The sequence below is a fragment of the Neoarius graeffei genome, chromosome 16 (assembly GCF_027579695.1).
Source record: "Neoarius graeffei isolate fNeoGra1 chromosome 16, fNeoGra1.pri, whole genome shotgun sequence".
In the NCBI taxonomy this organism is placed as follows: Eukaryota; Metazoa; Chordata; class Actinopteri; order Siluriformes; family Ariidae; genus Neoarius; species Neoarius graeffei.
In genome coordinates, this window is record NC_083584.1 from 4,596,965 (window position 1) to 4,613,494 (window position 16,530).

The following is a 16,530-nucleotide window of genomic DNA, read 5'->3' on the forward strand; positions in this document are numbered from 1 at the left end:
CTGTGGGGGAAACCGGAGCACCCGGAGGAAACCCACACGGACAGAACATGCAAACTCCACATAGAAAGGCCCTCGCCGGCCCCGGGGCTCGAACCCAGGACCTTCTTGCTGTGAGGCGACAGCGCTAACCACTACACCACCGTGCCGCCCCTTATTTCATTGTGTTTTTCCCAATGATGGTTCAGATTATTGACATAAAACTTTTTTTTTTTACACCATACAGCAGGTTCCTTTTTTCCAGTTATCAGATCATCTCTCAAAACTTCATTATTATTCATTTACATTAGCCTTAATATTTCATTAGTAATAAAACAGTAGCACAGTAACACAATTGTAAGACATTTTCCTCCAAAAATAAAGTGTCCTTGCTAGGTCTTGGTAAACAATATTAATGCTTTTTTTTTTTTACCTATTGTTAACCTCAGTGGCCTGTTCCAATGTGATCATGATTTTTGGAACTCTCACTATTTTTTAGGGTTTCTTGAGCTGCAACCGGATTTTTGTGGGTTTAACGATACGCTAATTGAAATATAATGCTACAGAGTGCGCTATAAAATGACTAATTTTATTCCATCAGTCATGAAGCACTGGTACAGCATGTCACTGCTGGATTCTGGACTCTGATTGGTCAGAAGGTGCTGATTAAATTGTCGATAACTTGCAGCTCTGACAGCAGGGCAGCTGCAACTCACAGGTTTATGTTAACGTGCTCAAGTCACTAATATGAAGTTTTCTGTGAGGAGAGTTTTATTTTTTCACATTTCTGGAAGGAGTCTCTAGTGTCAGCGCTTTTTAACAGTCAGAGGTAAAGTTCAAGTTTTCCGACTGTTTCAGGATTACAATTTTACAATTCTTTGTGGTTTCTTGGTAACAAACTGCATTTTTTGTTTTTTTGTCTTACTAAATGTTAGAGAGAAAAGAGGCTGGTGAGGGAGCGACTGTTTATAATCGAACTGGGAACTAACTTATTTCACAGAACATTAAATAAAACAATAAGGGTTTAAAAAAAAGTGTTTTTTTTTAAATATCTTTAGGACATGGTGTGACAGGAAAATCAGCTTCTGGATGGTAACTGTTTCATCACACCACCCAGTCGTTGATTAGTTTACTGTAACAGCTCGAGACAGGATGGTTATTATTTAAATATATGATCTCGTATTGAACTAAGTGTGTAAAGTGCAGTATTTGAGACACAGCCCAGGCGTGTTAGTGTTTGTACTTATTTCAGCCAATCAGAATCCACTTTATGGACTTAGTGATTATATAGTGCACTACTTTTGTCTTTCGTCAGCATGTCTGAAATCATACTGGAACATAATTTACAAATTAAACTTTTGTAACCCCTGAGGAGATTCCACGATGCACGGCTTAGATTAAGTGTCAACATAATGGGAATAGGGAGTACGGGTAGGGCACAAGTACAGAAACAGGTACAGTGTTTGATGACTAATGGAGTAAAATCAACCGTGGTGCGCTCAGGATTTCGGATCTGACTGATTTAACCCAAAGGACTCTCTAACGCTCAGTGTCGTACAGACAGCGTGACATCATCGCCTGATATCAGCCGGCCGGAGCTGTCTCTCTCCCTCAGCCAGGAAAATCTGCATGGATCTGTACAGCAGGTGAATCCCGAGCTCACGCTGCCTCTTAGCAGGCCAGGTGGAGACCATCCCATAATAATCCCCTCGCTTCTGATTGGTCAACATCTTCAAACCTGATGAGAGGAATGAATTGAAATGTAACGAATTCATTTTATACAGAGAGAAAGAGAGAGAGAGAGAGAGAGAGAGAGAGAGAGATCCTGATATTATGGTCTGTTTTTATCGTTTATCACACATGAGCACAAAGTTCGTACCGATGGCGTCCACCATGCAGGCCTCGCGTGTGTATGCCTCCACAGGAATCACATTCTGGAAGCAGTGCAACGAGATAACACCATGACCACAGTTCCACACCTGCAGGATGTGCTGCACCTTCGAGCAGAGTTTCTGAAAACACCAGGAACAAAATCACCATGGTGTTCTAGAATTTCATTCTCATGATTTTTCTGTCGTTGCCATATTTTTCCCCGTTCAGATCCACTTTCATCAGGATTGTAAGTCCATATCTGCTAACTAACTCTCTTTTGCTAATGTTAACACTACTGAGATTAACTTCATTGTTATCCCATAGTGTAGTTAGCTAGTATCTCTTGAGTATTGTACCTTGGATGATTTGTCTCCTTTGAAATACTCCAGAGCTACATACAGGTGGCTGTACGGTCGAGAGCATTTGCCTTTTCCCACGTAGAAAATGGAGCTGATGAAAGTCTGGAAACACTCGTGGGGAGTCATCCACTGACTGCGGTATGGAAGATTCTTCGACACTCTGAACACAGAACCACATTACAAAGGATTATTTACACTGGGTTATTATTAAAAAGGTGTTAGCTTTTTAATTAATAAACAGAGAATGAAAAACTTCTTCCTGAGACTGGGATCAAGTGGCTTTGCCCCAGGATTAAGTGGATTTCACTTGGTCGATTGTAGACTACAACCCCAAATCAGAAAAAGTCGGGACAGTGTGTTGAAATTGAAATTAAAACTAAAAACAATGATTTGTAAATATTCTTTGACCTGTATCACACTCAAATCAATACAAAAGCACATTTGATGTTTTACCTCATGAATTGTTTTTTTTCAAAATGAACATTTTTCAATGTTGAAAGTTACAGTAAATCATTTCCCACTTTATAATGTGTATAATGTTCCCGTTCCTTCTCCCGACACTTAAAGCTGTTTATGGACTGAAGACTCCAAGTGATGAAGTGTCTCAGGTGTTATTTTTGTCCCGTTCTTCCTGTAAACAGGTCTTAAGGTGTGGAACAGTTCGGGGTCGTCACTGTCATATTTATCATTTCTAAATTCTCCACACATTCTCTATTGGGGACAGAGGGGACACGCCCTCTTCTTCCACAGCCAAGCCTTTGTAATGTGAGCAGAATGTGGTTTTGTATTGTCTTGTTGAAATCTCCCTGGAAAAGACGTCGTCTTGAAGGCAGCAGATGTTGCTCCAAAATCTCAGTGGACTTTTCTGCATTAATGCTCCATCACAGAAGTGTAAGTTACCTTTGCCAAGGGCACTGACCCAACGCCATACCATGACACACCCTGGCTTTTGGACTCGTTCCTGCGAACAGTCTGGATGGTTCTTTTTCATCTTCAGAGCACACGGCGTCCATTTCTTCTAAAAAAAAAAAAAACCTGGAATACTGATTCATCTGACCACAGTACCCGTTCCCACTGTGTGATGGTCCATCCCAGACGCCGCCGAGCTCAGAGAAGTCGACGGCGCTTCTGGACACAGTTAACATAAGGCTTCCTTTTAGCGCAGTAAAGTTTTAACTGGTGTTTGTGGATGTAACTCTGTATTGTAGCTTGATAAAGGTTTTCCAAAGTAATCCCGAGCCCATGTGGTTCTATCAGCTGTAGATGAATGACGGTTCCTGATGCAGTGAGGGATCAGAGATCATGGGGGTTCAGATTAGGCTTGAGCCCTTTACACACCGATAGTCCTCCAAATTCCTTGAATGGTTTAATGATATTTTAGTCGAGGGTGAAATATCCAAATCCCTTCCTATCTTTCTTTGAGAAACATTGTTTTTCAACATTTCAATAATTTTCTCACACATTTGTTGATCAACTGGGAGATCCTCGTCCCATCTTTTGCATTTTGGACCAAATCATGATTACAATCACCTGTTTCAAATCACATCATTATTTAAATGTTTTACCTCATTACTTGCCCTAAATTGCCCCGTAACAACATTTTTTGGAATGTGTTGCAGGTCTGAAACGCAGGAATGGATGGATATTACCTAATGAAATGAACCTGGCTAACAAAACATGAAATATCTCGGGTTTATTCTGTCTGCAATGAAGTACAAGCCAAAGTAAATTTAGAAAATCACTGCTTTTCTTTTTTCTATTTGCATTTTCCACACCGTCCCAACTCTGATTTGGGGTTGTAGTTTTGGGTTAGAGTAGACTTGTATATTTTACCTGGGGTCAAGTAACAGGTAGTTAAAGCTAGACTTTATGACACCTTCACGCCAGCGTTTATTTTGATCAGGCTGATCGAACTGCTCACACAGCGCAAACTCATCAGCTTTACAGTCAGGCAGGTTGAACGAACACAACACTTTATTCATCTCCGGACTGTAACCTATAACTCATACGGGGAACAAATACCGCCATAAATACCAACTCACATTTCTGCTAATGCTCCTTAATCACGCTAAATAAGCACTAACCCTGAATAATGCACTCAATTATTATATAAACCATGATAAAAAAAGACACTTTATTGTTGTGTTTATCTGTAAATGTAAGGGTCTTGAACATACCGGCGATTGTGTTCTGTTCATCCTGCACTGATTTCTCAGCAACACGTTCCTTCAGCAGTGTTCGTAATTTCTGAACGTACAGACGGCGCGTGTTTCTGTTGATGGGTCCGGTTTCCTCTCCCAGTTCGACGAGTTTGCGCCTGAGCTCTCGGTCTGTTAACCCTTCCGTCTCAGAGATATTCGTGCTCTCCATCACTTCGTTAGGACTGCGGTTTTCTTTTCCCTTCTCTGGACTTTTGGCTGCAGCCTGTAACGAGCGCCAGTCGTAAATAACGGTCTCCTCGCTGACAGAGGAGCTTAGAGACGTGTTGGACGTTGGAGGGACGTGTGTCTCGATCAGCTCATGCCCCTCCTCAGTATCAGTGTAAAGATACTCCACCGGTTCGTCCACGTCAGCGATGAGAGGACATCCTCCGGGGGTGTAGGACAGGTTTGCGAGTGACTGAGTTTGGGAACGGTTGCAGATTCGGCTCATGCTGTATCTCGGCATGCAGCCGGTGGATGGAACCTCGAGGATTTGACTCAAGCTGGAACCTGACTCTGAGCTGGACTCTTGAGAATTGGTGTTTCTGTGTATTTCTGCATTTGATGTGGAAACATCTGAAGTTAAAAACTCCTCGTCTTCAGTGAACACATCCTCCTCTTGGTGGCATAATGATAATGATGATGATGTTCCACCTTCTAAAGCATCCTCAGTGGCACCTCTCGGAATGATGATGGTATCTGCCATGCTTCCAGAGATAATCAGAGTATCCGCTTGGCTTCCATGAAGTTGAGAAGAAACGCAGAGATTGGCCATTTGGGAATCGAGATGTGCTCCTTTGTCTTCTTCAGAGGGACGTCTCTGTTTACGTTTGTCTGATTGAGTAACATCGCGGCGCACTCGCGTCAGTGTAGGGAGCGTCTGTTCAAAAAGAGACGAGGAGGAAAAAGACGATGTGCTGTTTCTCTGGGAGCAGCGACTGAGCCGTGAATGGGTCCTGCCTGTGACGAACGGACTCGGAGTGAAGGAAAGCTCACTCGTTTTTTCATCGCATGCTTGCAACTGTAAATTAAGTTCTTCCTTCTTGTCAAAGTCCAGACATCCTTTTGTCTGTCCATCTTTTTCTGATGGTGCAATGTTTTCAGAAGATAAAGGTGCTTCGATGGTAGTCTTGTACGGCTCGCTGTCACAGCTGCTGTACTGACTCGACCCACTGCTGCTGCTGGCAGCGGAGTGAGCGGCGCACTTCAGCGAATCAACTTTATCAACAAACACGTCTTCTCCATCATCTCCATCGTCCTCCCCCAGAGCCGTCCCTCCCACTACAGTCTTATCAAAATCGTCTGTGGTGTTTCCGTCTCTGCAGAAGACAAATACATCATCTGGAGACGTCACGTCAATCCCCTGATTCTGCAGCACAGTAGTCATGTGCTCCGAGTGCAAGAAGTCGGGATACAGCGAGAAATCGACCGTCGAGTCCGTGGAGTTGCTGATGTCATCATTGTTTTGGTTCAAATCTGGAAAATACTCATCGTAATCTCTGAACGTGATGCTTTTCCGGCTTGCTGTGAGAAAACAAGCTGGCTGGACCACTTCTGTACTCTTCTTAAAGTCCATCCCTGACAGGCGAGTACTGGAGAGAACCGGAGGAAGAGAACCGCCCACTTCTTCTCTGTTAAACACGTCACTATCACGTGCAGTAAAACCAGAGATGTCGGAGAGCCAGGACTCCTGAGGGTCTCTGGCCCTTGGCAGCCCGTTACTTTCTGCTTTACGGTAAAACGAGGAATATCGGGTGCTGCTGAGCAGCTCGTCTCCAAAATCACTCATCTGTGTCAGGTTCCCGCTGCAGTCTCTCACCGAGTGGCCTGAGTAGAGCGCTGGAAAAGACAGACAGATTCCAGGGATGTTTATTTGAGATTGACGCAAGAGAAGGATAGTGTTGAATGAGACACATGGGAATGGCTGAAAGGGACAAACAAGCTTGTCCGAATAGGGAAAGTGGGTGTGTCCAAGGAAGACTTTTTGGTGTGACTAGAAAGGAGCTGGGTGTGTCCGAGTGGGACAGACTGGAGTGTCTAAGACTGGCAGTCAATGACTTCCTTCCTCCTATTTACAAACTTCCTTATATGGACTCAAAAAGACACACCTACCGTACATACCTATATATTGCCACCAAAACATGTCGTGTAGGTCACTGCTTATTAATGTGAATGTACTGCCCCTAAACCACACTTTTTTCCTTATACAAAGCAAGTCATTATGTTGATTGACCATGTGTTTTTGAACCATAACTGATCCAAAAGGCCATAAATTAATGGAAAATCAAGAAGCTCAGCCAATTTTCACGAAATCTGCCGAGACTGAACCGCAAGATCCTGAAGGGCTGCGTGACATCACATGTGTAATAAAGATCCAGATATTAATTTCGTTCCCGTGTGCAGCAGTGGTTAGAGCAGTCTTGATATGGAATCACGTTTTGGAGAGAATTCTGATACTGATTGGGATTCTTATATGTCGGATGAAGGAGCAGATGATTATCAAGGATATTCTGGAGCAAATGGTTATCTTTTCAAGCCCCCAAGACCAGAACCTGCCAGTTCACGACAGTCCTGCTCAGCGCCGATAGCGCGCCATCAGCCAGAGAGAATTGGGGAAACAGATTGGTTTGTGGATTTTTATTCTAAGCTGGCTGCTGCAATATAGGAAAAATACTTATATGTACCTCAATAAATGCAGAAATATAACCTCTAAAACGTACACTTATGCAGTGTAATTACTAAAAGAAAATATGAAGTGGGCGATAATGGGGGAATCGATAAACTGTCCAAACGTCAGATCAAATGTCATTTATGAAATCAACGGGTTTCTTTTTTGCTCCAATAATTCCCATGTAGTCGTTCTGGTGCTGATGAACACTTGATGAATCAGATTTATTATTAGTAGGCGACACGAAATCTACCCGCTTCGTTTTTGCAAACCTCACTGTCGCTTTAGATTAGTGTCATTTCTCAGAAATTTGTGAACTGAATGTTCTGTTGTATATGGATTTGAACATCCAAACACAACACAGCGCTTTCACATCGTTATTTTTGTAAGATTACAACAACAATGTCCAATTTCAGTGAGTAAACAAACATGGAGTCAGATGAACTAAAATGACCCAGATAACCGCGGTTCCACACATGACGTCATGCGAGATTAGCCCTGCGGCAAGGCTGCCTTTTCCGGGATCCGGAAGCCGCGATTTATTGATAGTTTTGTGCTTGATAATAAAATAAATAATTTATATTATTTTTTCCCTCTGCTTTATTCATTTTGGTTGTTACTAATGACATATATTAATTTTAAAGCATTACAATAAGGCATTACATTCACTTTAACAGCTTTAACTCTAGTGGAATAGTAAAGAAAATCTCTTACAGTATTGGAATTTGGGCAAATCCTCATATTCAGCTTGGGGTGTGTGAGACTCGTACTCCTGAAGGATGCTGGCACATTTACTGTTTTCCTCCTGTTCTGCCAGATCAACTGCCTTATTCCCATCCTGAACACACACACACACACACACACACACACACACACACACACAATAACATTAAAGTATACAGTATACATAAATCTCTTACTTAAAATAAAGATAATTATATACCATATTCTTGATTATGTAACTGTAACAATATACCGCTTTGTTTATCAGTGAAATCCAATGTTACAGAAATATAGAACCTATTCTCGTCTTTTTTCTCCTTATATTGAACGCATTTTAAACATAAACATGTTTAATTGATAAGAACAAAAGCTTGTACAAAAAAAAGAAAAAATATTTTAAAATATGCATGAATGGAACAAAATAAAATTTTCAATTATTTTTAGTGTTGAAACACAGGTTAGTGGTTCCCACAGTGGACATGCTCACCTGGTCTTTCAGACTCGGGTCTCCTCCGTTCTTCAGCAGGAGTTTGAGGTTCTGATAACAACCCCATAACGCAGCGATGTGTAACGGAGTCAGATCCTCACCAGACCTGAACACAGAAAAAACAGCTTGGGGAAATGTGTTCAAACAGAGCACATGCTGATGACAAAAAGCTTGTGATAAAGAGAACAGCGCAAAAATGACTTTATTCAACAATCTTCTGCAAAACAGGGGTTATAATGCACAAATTTTATTCCGCTAACAAAACAAATGCTACACAAATCATCACTCTTTTAAAGGTTAGGGGTCGACCGATAATCGGCCTGGACGATATATCGGGCTGATATTCTGCATTTTTAGGGTTATCGGTATCGGCCATAATTTCCACCAATATGCCGATAACATGCCTTTTTGCAGCCATTTTGTTCCTAACGCGACTGTCACTGCACGTCCTTTCCTGCACTCGCCTCTCTGAGTTCAAGAACACGGTCCCGCCCACCACAACATCTGATTTGTTTGGCACAAGAGATACAGCCAATCAACACGTGTAGCTAACCGCTGTGAACTGTTTCAAGGTGGACGTACGGGCACTCGGGCAGAAGCAGATCCCACTTCAAGGTAAGGACACGCTGCTTTTGCCGCAATAAGTCACAAACACACAAGTTGCAAAAGCACATCATCGTTATATGTTTACATTCTTCATCTACTACTCATTAAAATTGTCCATTTGCATCTGTGTAGCCAGGCAAACTTAACTTACGGAAGGAAGCACTTGAATTAGCCTACAACCAACTAGTCTCGCTGACACTACATGTAATGTTGTCCATAGTAAGCAGTCCCCAGCATAACGTAGGCTGCAGTCATTTTTAAATCCCCGTCTGGAAACGTTGTGAATGTGTCAGTAGTTCTACTCGAACAGTAGAATGACAGCCATACAGAGAGGTGGTCAAGGGAAGATGAAATAAAATGTAGTGTTTGTGTTCTGTAGGCTAGCGCAAGCCTACTGGCTATTTGTTATGGTGATGAGTAAACTTCATGACGTGACTCGTGCTCAAAAAGCGCATTGCACTTGTATATGTTAGGTAACTTTATAAAGCGCTATTTGAACATTTAAACAAGCCAGGTGTGATATGGTGCTAGTAGGCTGTGTAATACTGTAGGGAGTTTGTCAGGACGCTTGTTGTGGGCTCAGTAATTAATTGTGTCGTGGATGCACACTTGCTTGGATAAACGGTAATGAACGAAATACATAAATTAAACTCTTAAATGTTCTTGTGCTACTTCACATTGCGCTGTAATGTACTCCACTAGTATTTATAATTCTTGCACAACTTCATCATCAGCCAACTAAATAGCCCAGGTCGCCTCCACGGGTACCGCTGGATGCACGCAAAGTGCCTGGAACATGACATTCAGGCAAAAACAGAGGATGTATGGATTATCCTTCAATTACTGGACCCAGAGAGTGTTGTGCTACGCCGTCGTCGTAGACTTCAGCGCAGACAGTACTTTTCCAAAGGACCCAATTTCATTTGGCATGTCGATTCTTATGACAAACTAAAACCGTTCGGAATCTGCATAAACGGATGCATAGACGGGTTTTCCCGTAGGATCGTCTGGCTGAAAGCCGCACACACAAGTAGTAACCCGCGAGTGATTGGCAGTTACTATGTGGATGCAGTGGAGAGGTTAGGTGGATGCCCGAGAATCGTACGAACTGATTTTGGAACTGAGAATGTGACTGTGCGAGACATCCAGAAGTTCTTCAGGCGTGACGGAGAAGACGACAGGGCAGGGGACCGAAGCTACATCTCCGGGGCCAGCGCTGTCTTTATAGAGCAACTGGCTCATCAAATGCTAATGCTACAGTGATTCTTCAAATACCCCTTCTTTTTGTATTCTGCAAAATGTGCAAAGGTCTTTGTAATAAGTAGTTAAAATATCAATGAAATAGTTGACATTGAATGAATGTGGTGTTAATATGTTAATAAACACAAAAAACAACACAATAAAAATCAGATACTGTATGTTTTATACAGTAAACCCTTTCAACAATAAAAAAATTTTTTCAGTTAAACTATTTCAGCTAAATAAACAAAACAATTCAACAATAATTTCAACGTGAAGGCAATATTCATCATATAACATCCTAAGCAATCAATGTTCAAACAGTATCTCTCAATCCCTTTTAAAAGGCTGTGTTGCAACTGATTAATAAAAATTATCTAAATTTAATGAATCTTCTTAATGAATCAGAAATTGAGGAAGAGAAACTAAATTAAGTCAGCACATCAGTAGTATTTGCAACCTTTGTGCTTGGGTAGATTGTCCGAGGATGCATTCCCGTTTCCAGTTTAAGTTCCCCGGCTACTTATTTTGCATATCAACACAAGTTACACAACAGTCTATAGCTCAATACAGTGAACGCTGATGCAGAGAGAGAGAGAAAAAACACAGAAGAATGACAATAGGGCTAATCGCCTAGGAATGTATATAGGCTACCCCAGGTTTGTGTAGGCTAAATGTTATGACAGTGTGCTCTGAAACCTCGCCTGTCACATAGGCTACACAGTAAAATGTATTCTGATAAGACAATAAGGTGACTTGCTGTTTGTTTCTTTAACTAAAACTAGTCAAACATTTTAGCCTACTTAATAGCCTATGCATTCGCAGGAACATTTATTCGTGCCATGTGCACGTTGAAGTGCACGCGTGCGTGCGTGAGGCGCACGCATGACTTTAGCTTTGAGATGAAGTCACCAAAGCATGCCTGCTTCCAAAGCATGAATCTCAGAATATGATAAATCATAACTTGGTCTATGCGTTCATCTGCAAGCGGATAGCATCCCTGAGTGCAATGTATAGTTCTACAGCCTGGTGTCTGTCATTGGGAAAACTCAAATTCAGCTCATCCATTATGGTTATAGATAGGTCAAAAACGTCTTCGTCACAAGGTACTGCAGTAAGGAACGTGCATGCATCTTTGGCTGTTTGAAGATCAGCATTGCTTGGTGAGACCTTGAAGTCATCTGTCCCCCATAGCTGAGGCACCATAAACATGGCATTTGGGATCCCGCTGGGACAGTTTGGGTTCTTCGATGGTCGGATCCGGTGCGCATTCCAAACAGCCGTGACCTCATTCAATTCTTCCTGTAAAACAAATTGAAATGAAGATTGGAAATGGATGGCCTAAACAAAACAGGAACGCATCCAGCCCCGTTTCACGGAGGGTGAGGGTTCCAAATGCAGAGCGCATGGATTCTTCACATTGAACCCAATGTGATTTTTATTGATGAGCCTACTCGGTCTCGGCTCATCAATAAAAATGCAGAAAATTAACTAGGCCTACTTTTAAGCGCTGTCTGTAACTGTGATTGCAGAGGCTACCCTTGTCACAACGGTGAGTTGGACTGTAATGCTGTGAGTAGCCTATTTATCAATCGATGGAGATCTGAGGATATGCCACCAACAGCTATAGGCTAATAGGCGAATAGCAGGTGCTGTCTGTCTGTCTGTCTGTCTGTCCCAGACAGTTGATCAGTCTGTGCATAAACACGGCGAACACTGTGTGGGGACTAGGCCTAGAAGTCATCTGTCACCCATAACTTTAAGTTTAACAAAATGATATGAACGTGTTTATCTCCGCAGCATATCATATTTATAAGAGGATGTCGTAAGTTAATTGTCTATTTTTGGGGGAAGGATGCGTTCCATTTGGGGGGAGGATCTTTACCCATGACAGTGACACAACGCATTAGGCTAGCCTACCTATGTGAACACATAACACAAATACACACCTGGATGACATTTTTAAAGCACAATTGGACCAATGGCTTGTCCAGGAAATCACCACCAAATAGTCCCTCGTCTTTCAGCTCTCCGAAGAACTCGATCGAGTATTCAGCCCCTTGTCTACGCAACTGGCCCCACCAAGAATCAATACGCTGATTTGCAGCGCTGGCCCCGGAGATGTAGCTTCGGTCCCCTGCCCTGTCGTCTTCTCCGTCACGCCTGAAGAACTTCTGGATGTCTCGCACAGTCACATTCTCAGTTCCAAAATCAGTTCGTACGATTCTCGGGCATCCACCTAACCTCTCCACTGCATCCACATAGTAACTGCCAATCACTCGCGGGTTACTACTTGTGTGTGCGGCTTTCAGCCAGACGATCCTACGGGAAAACCCGTCTATGCATCCGTTTATGCAGATTCCGAACGGTTTTAGTTTGTCATAAGAATCGACATGCCAAATGAAATTGGGTCCTTTGGAAAAGTACTGTCTGCGCTGAAGTCTACGACGACGGCGTAGCGCAACACTCTCTGGGTCCAGTAATTGAAGGATAATCCGTACATCCTCTGTTTTTGCCTGAATGCCATGTTCTAGGCACTTTGCGTGCATCCAGCGGTACCCGTGGAGGCGACCTGGGCTATTTAGTTGGCTGATGATGAAATCTATAGTCGTTCCTAGGTCAGAAAAACTACGACGGCAAAGCCCATTCTCTCTCAGAACTCTCTTGAGGTGTCTCAGACTTATAATAAAGCCATGTTGGGATGCAAGTGCATCCAGGATTTCTGTGTATCTGAGTCCAATATTAAAATATAATAAAATAGCGTCTAGTATTTCCGGCGCTACCATGGTGAGCTACAGCCTGTGTGTACGTGTGTGTGTGTGTGTAGGCAACGAGATCAACGAAAACAAGGATATTGTGGGAATATTTTAATAAATCGAGGGAACGACATAGGATATCATTCCCACGCCTTGGATATAAACCGAGGGAACGAGTTTTAAGACGTTCCCTCACTTTTTAATAACCCGTGCGCACGCCTTTATAACTCGAGCGCACGTACTAATATCTCGTGCACATGCCTTAATGAAAGCGAGGGAACGATTTGTAACTCGTCCCCTCACTTTTAACTACCCGAGCGCACGCCTTAACGCAAAGCGTGCACACGGGTTATAACTCGTGCGCGCGCATTAATATCTCGTGTACACGCCTTATAAGTCGTTCCCATGCTTTGTTATTTTTTTATTCACCATGTCCCCTCTACGGCTCCGTACATTTACCTCAGACATGTTGAAAAATTAATGAGAAAATACCTACATTACACCGTAATAACATTTAGCATCAAACTACTAACACAATGACAGTGGGAATGACATAGAGACATCCAGAACGTCAACATTTACCTCAGAAGTGTTGAAAAATTATGACGAAAATACTTAAATTACACTGTAATTACACTTAACATCAAACTGCTAACACAGTGACAGTGGGAATGACAAAGTCAACCCGAACGTCAGTATTTACCGCAGATGTGTTGAAAAATTATTACGAAAATACTTAAATTACACTGTAATTACACTTAACATCAGACTACTAACACAGTGACAGTGGAAATGACACAGAATTACCTACAACATTAACACTTATTTCAGATATGTTGAAAAATTAATAAGAAATTACCTACATTACACTGTAATAACATTTAGCATAAAACTGCTAACACAGTGACAGTGGAAATGACAGAGTCGTACAGAACGTCAACATTTACCTCAGATGTGTTGAAAAATTATTACGAAAATACTTAAATTACACTGTAATTACACTTAACTTCAAACTGCTAACACAGTGACAGTGGAAATGACACAGAATTACCTACAATGTTAATATTTACCATACCACAGATATGGTGAAAAATTAATAAGAAAATAACGACATTACACTGTAATAACATTTAGCATCAAACTGCTAACACAGTGACAGAGGAAATGAAACAGAGTCATACCGAACGTCAACATTTACCTTAGATGTGTTGAAAAATTATTACGAAAATATTTAAATTACACTGTAATAACATTTAGCATCAAACTGCTAACACAGCAAGCATGGAAATACCACAGAATTACCTACAATGTTAACATTTACCTTAGATATGTTGAAAAATTAATAAGAAAATACCTAAACTATACTGTAATAACATTTACGGTATCATCAAACTGCTAACACAGTGATAGTGGAAATGACAGGAGTCATCCAGAACATCAACATTTACCTCAGACATGTTGAAAAATTACAAAAATACTTAAATTACACTGTAATGACACTTAAAATCAAACTGCTAACACAGTGACAGTGGGAATGACAAAGTGACCCCGAACTTCAACATTTACCTCAGACGTGTTGAAAAATTACAAAAATACTTAAATTACACTGTAATTACACTTAACATCAAACTGCGAACACAGTGACAGTGGAAATGACAAAGTCATCCCGAACGTCAACATTTACCTCAGACGTGTTGAAAAATTACAAAAATACTTAAATTACACTGTAATTACACTTAACATCAAACTGCGAACACAGTGACAGTGGAAATGAAACAGAATTACGTACAATGTTAACATTTACCTCAGATATGTTGAAAAATTAATAAGAAAATACCTACATTATACTGTAATAACATTTAGTATCAAACTGCTAACACAGTGACAGTGGAAATTACATAGAGTCGTCTAGAATGTCAACATTTACCTCAGATGTGTTGAAAAATTATTACGAAAATATTAATTTACACTGTAATTACACTTAACATCAAAGTGCTAACACAGTGACAGTGGAAATGACACAAAATTACTTACAATGTAAACATTTACCTCAGATATGTTGAAAAATTAAGAAGAAAATACCTACATTAAACTGTAATAACATTTGGCATCAAACTACTAAAAAAGTGACAGTGGAAATGACAGAGTCATCCATAACATCAACATTTACCTCAGATGTGTTGAAAAATTATTACGAAAATACTTAAATTACACTGTAATTACACTTAACTTCAAACTGCTAACACAGTGAGAGTGGAAATGACACAGAATTACCTACAATGTTAACATTTTCCTCTGATATGTTGAAAAATTAACAAGAAAATACCTACATTACACTGTAATAACATTTAGCATAAAACTGCTAACACAGTGACAGTGGAACTGACAGCGAGTCATCCCGAACGTCAACATTTACCTCAGATGTGTTGAAAAATTATTACGAAAATACTTAAATTACACTGTAATTACAGTTAACATCAAACTGCTAACACCGTGCCAGTGGACATGACAAAGTCATCCCGAACATCAACATTTACCTCAGATGTGTTGAAAAATTAAAAGGAAAATATTTAAATTACACTGTAATAACATTTAGCATCAAACTGCTAACACAGCGAGCATGTAAATGCCACAGAATTACCTACAATGTTTACATTTACCTCAGATATGTTGAACAATTAATAAAAAAATACCTACATTACACTGTAATAACATTTAGCATCAAACTGCTAACACAGTGCCAGTGGAAATGACATAGAGTCATGCAGAACGTCAACATTTACCTCAGATGTGTTGAAAAATTAAAAGGAAAATATTTAAATTACACTGTAATAACATTTAGCATCAAACTGCTAACACAGCGAGCATGGAAATGCCACAGAATTACGTACAATGTTAACATTTACCTCAGATATGTTGAACAATTAATAAGAAAATACCTACATTACACTGTAATAACATTTAGCATCAAACTGCTAACACAATGACAGTAGAAATGACAGAATTACCTACAATGTTGACATTTACCTTATACATGTTGAAAAATTCATAAGAAAATACCTACGTTACACTGTAATAACATTTTAGCATCAAACTGCTAACAGAGTGACAGTGGAAATGACACAGAATTACCTACAATGTTAACATTTACCTCAGATATGTTGAAAAATTAATAAGAAAATACCTACATTACACTGTAATAACATTTAGCATCAAACTGCTAACACAGTGCCAGCGGAAATGACAGAGTCATCCAGAACATGAACATTTACCTCAGATGTGTTGAAAAATTAAAAGGAAAATATTTAAATTACACTGTAATAACATTTAGCATCAAATTGCGAACACAGCGAGCATGGAAATGCCACAGAATTTCCTACATTGTTAACATTTACCTCAGATATATCAAAAAATTAATAAGAAAATACCTACATTACACTGTAATAACATTTAGCATTAAACTGCTAACACAGTGACAGTGGAAATGACATAGAGGCATCCAGAACATCAAGATTTACCTCAGATGTGTTGAAAAATTATTACGAAAATACTTAAATTACACTATAATAACATTTAACATCAAACTGCTAACACAGTGACAGTGGAAATGACACAGAATTACGTACAATGTTAACATTTACCT

General features: G+C 40.4%; 1 protein-coding gene across 1 annotated transcript in view; it reads right to left on the reverse strand.

Moving 5' to 3' along the window:
* Positions 1-1,165: 1,165 nt before the first annotated feature.
* Positions 1,166-16,530, reverse strand: part of LOC132901024 (uncharacterized) — a 58,756-nt gene continuing 43,391 nt past the window's right edge. The window contains exons 3-11 of the mRNA XM_060943436.1: positions 12,081-12,305; positions 11,242-11,433; positions 8,287-8,442; positions 7,791-7,914; positions 4,385-6,247; positions 4,041-4,203; positions 2,205-2,367; positions 1,856-1,988; positions 1,166-1,714 (exon numbers count right to left, since the gene is read on the reverse strand). Coding sequence (XP_060799419.1) covers positions 1,548-1,714; positions 1,856-1,988; positions 2,205-2,367; positions 4,041-4,203; positions 4,385-6,247; positions 7,791-7,914; positions 8,287-8,442; positions 11,242-11,433; positions 12,081-12,305 — 3,186 coding nt within the window. The 3' untranslated portion in view covers positions 1,166-1,547. The remainder of the gene's footprint in view (positions 1,715-1,855; positions 1,989-2,204; positions 2,368-4,040; positions 4,204-4,384; positions 6,248-7,790; positions 7,915-8,286; positions 8,443-11,241; positions 11,434-12,080; positions 12,306-16,530) is intronic.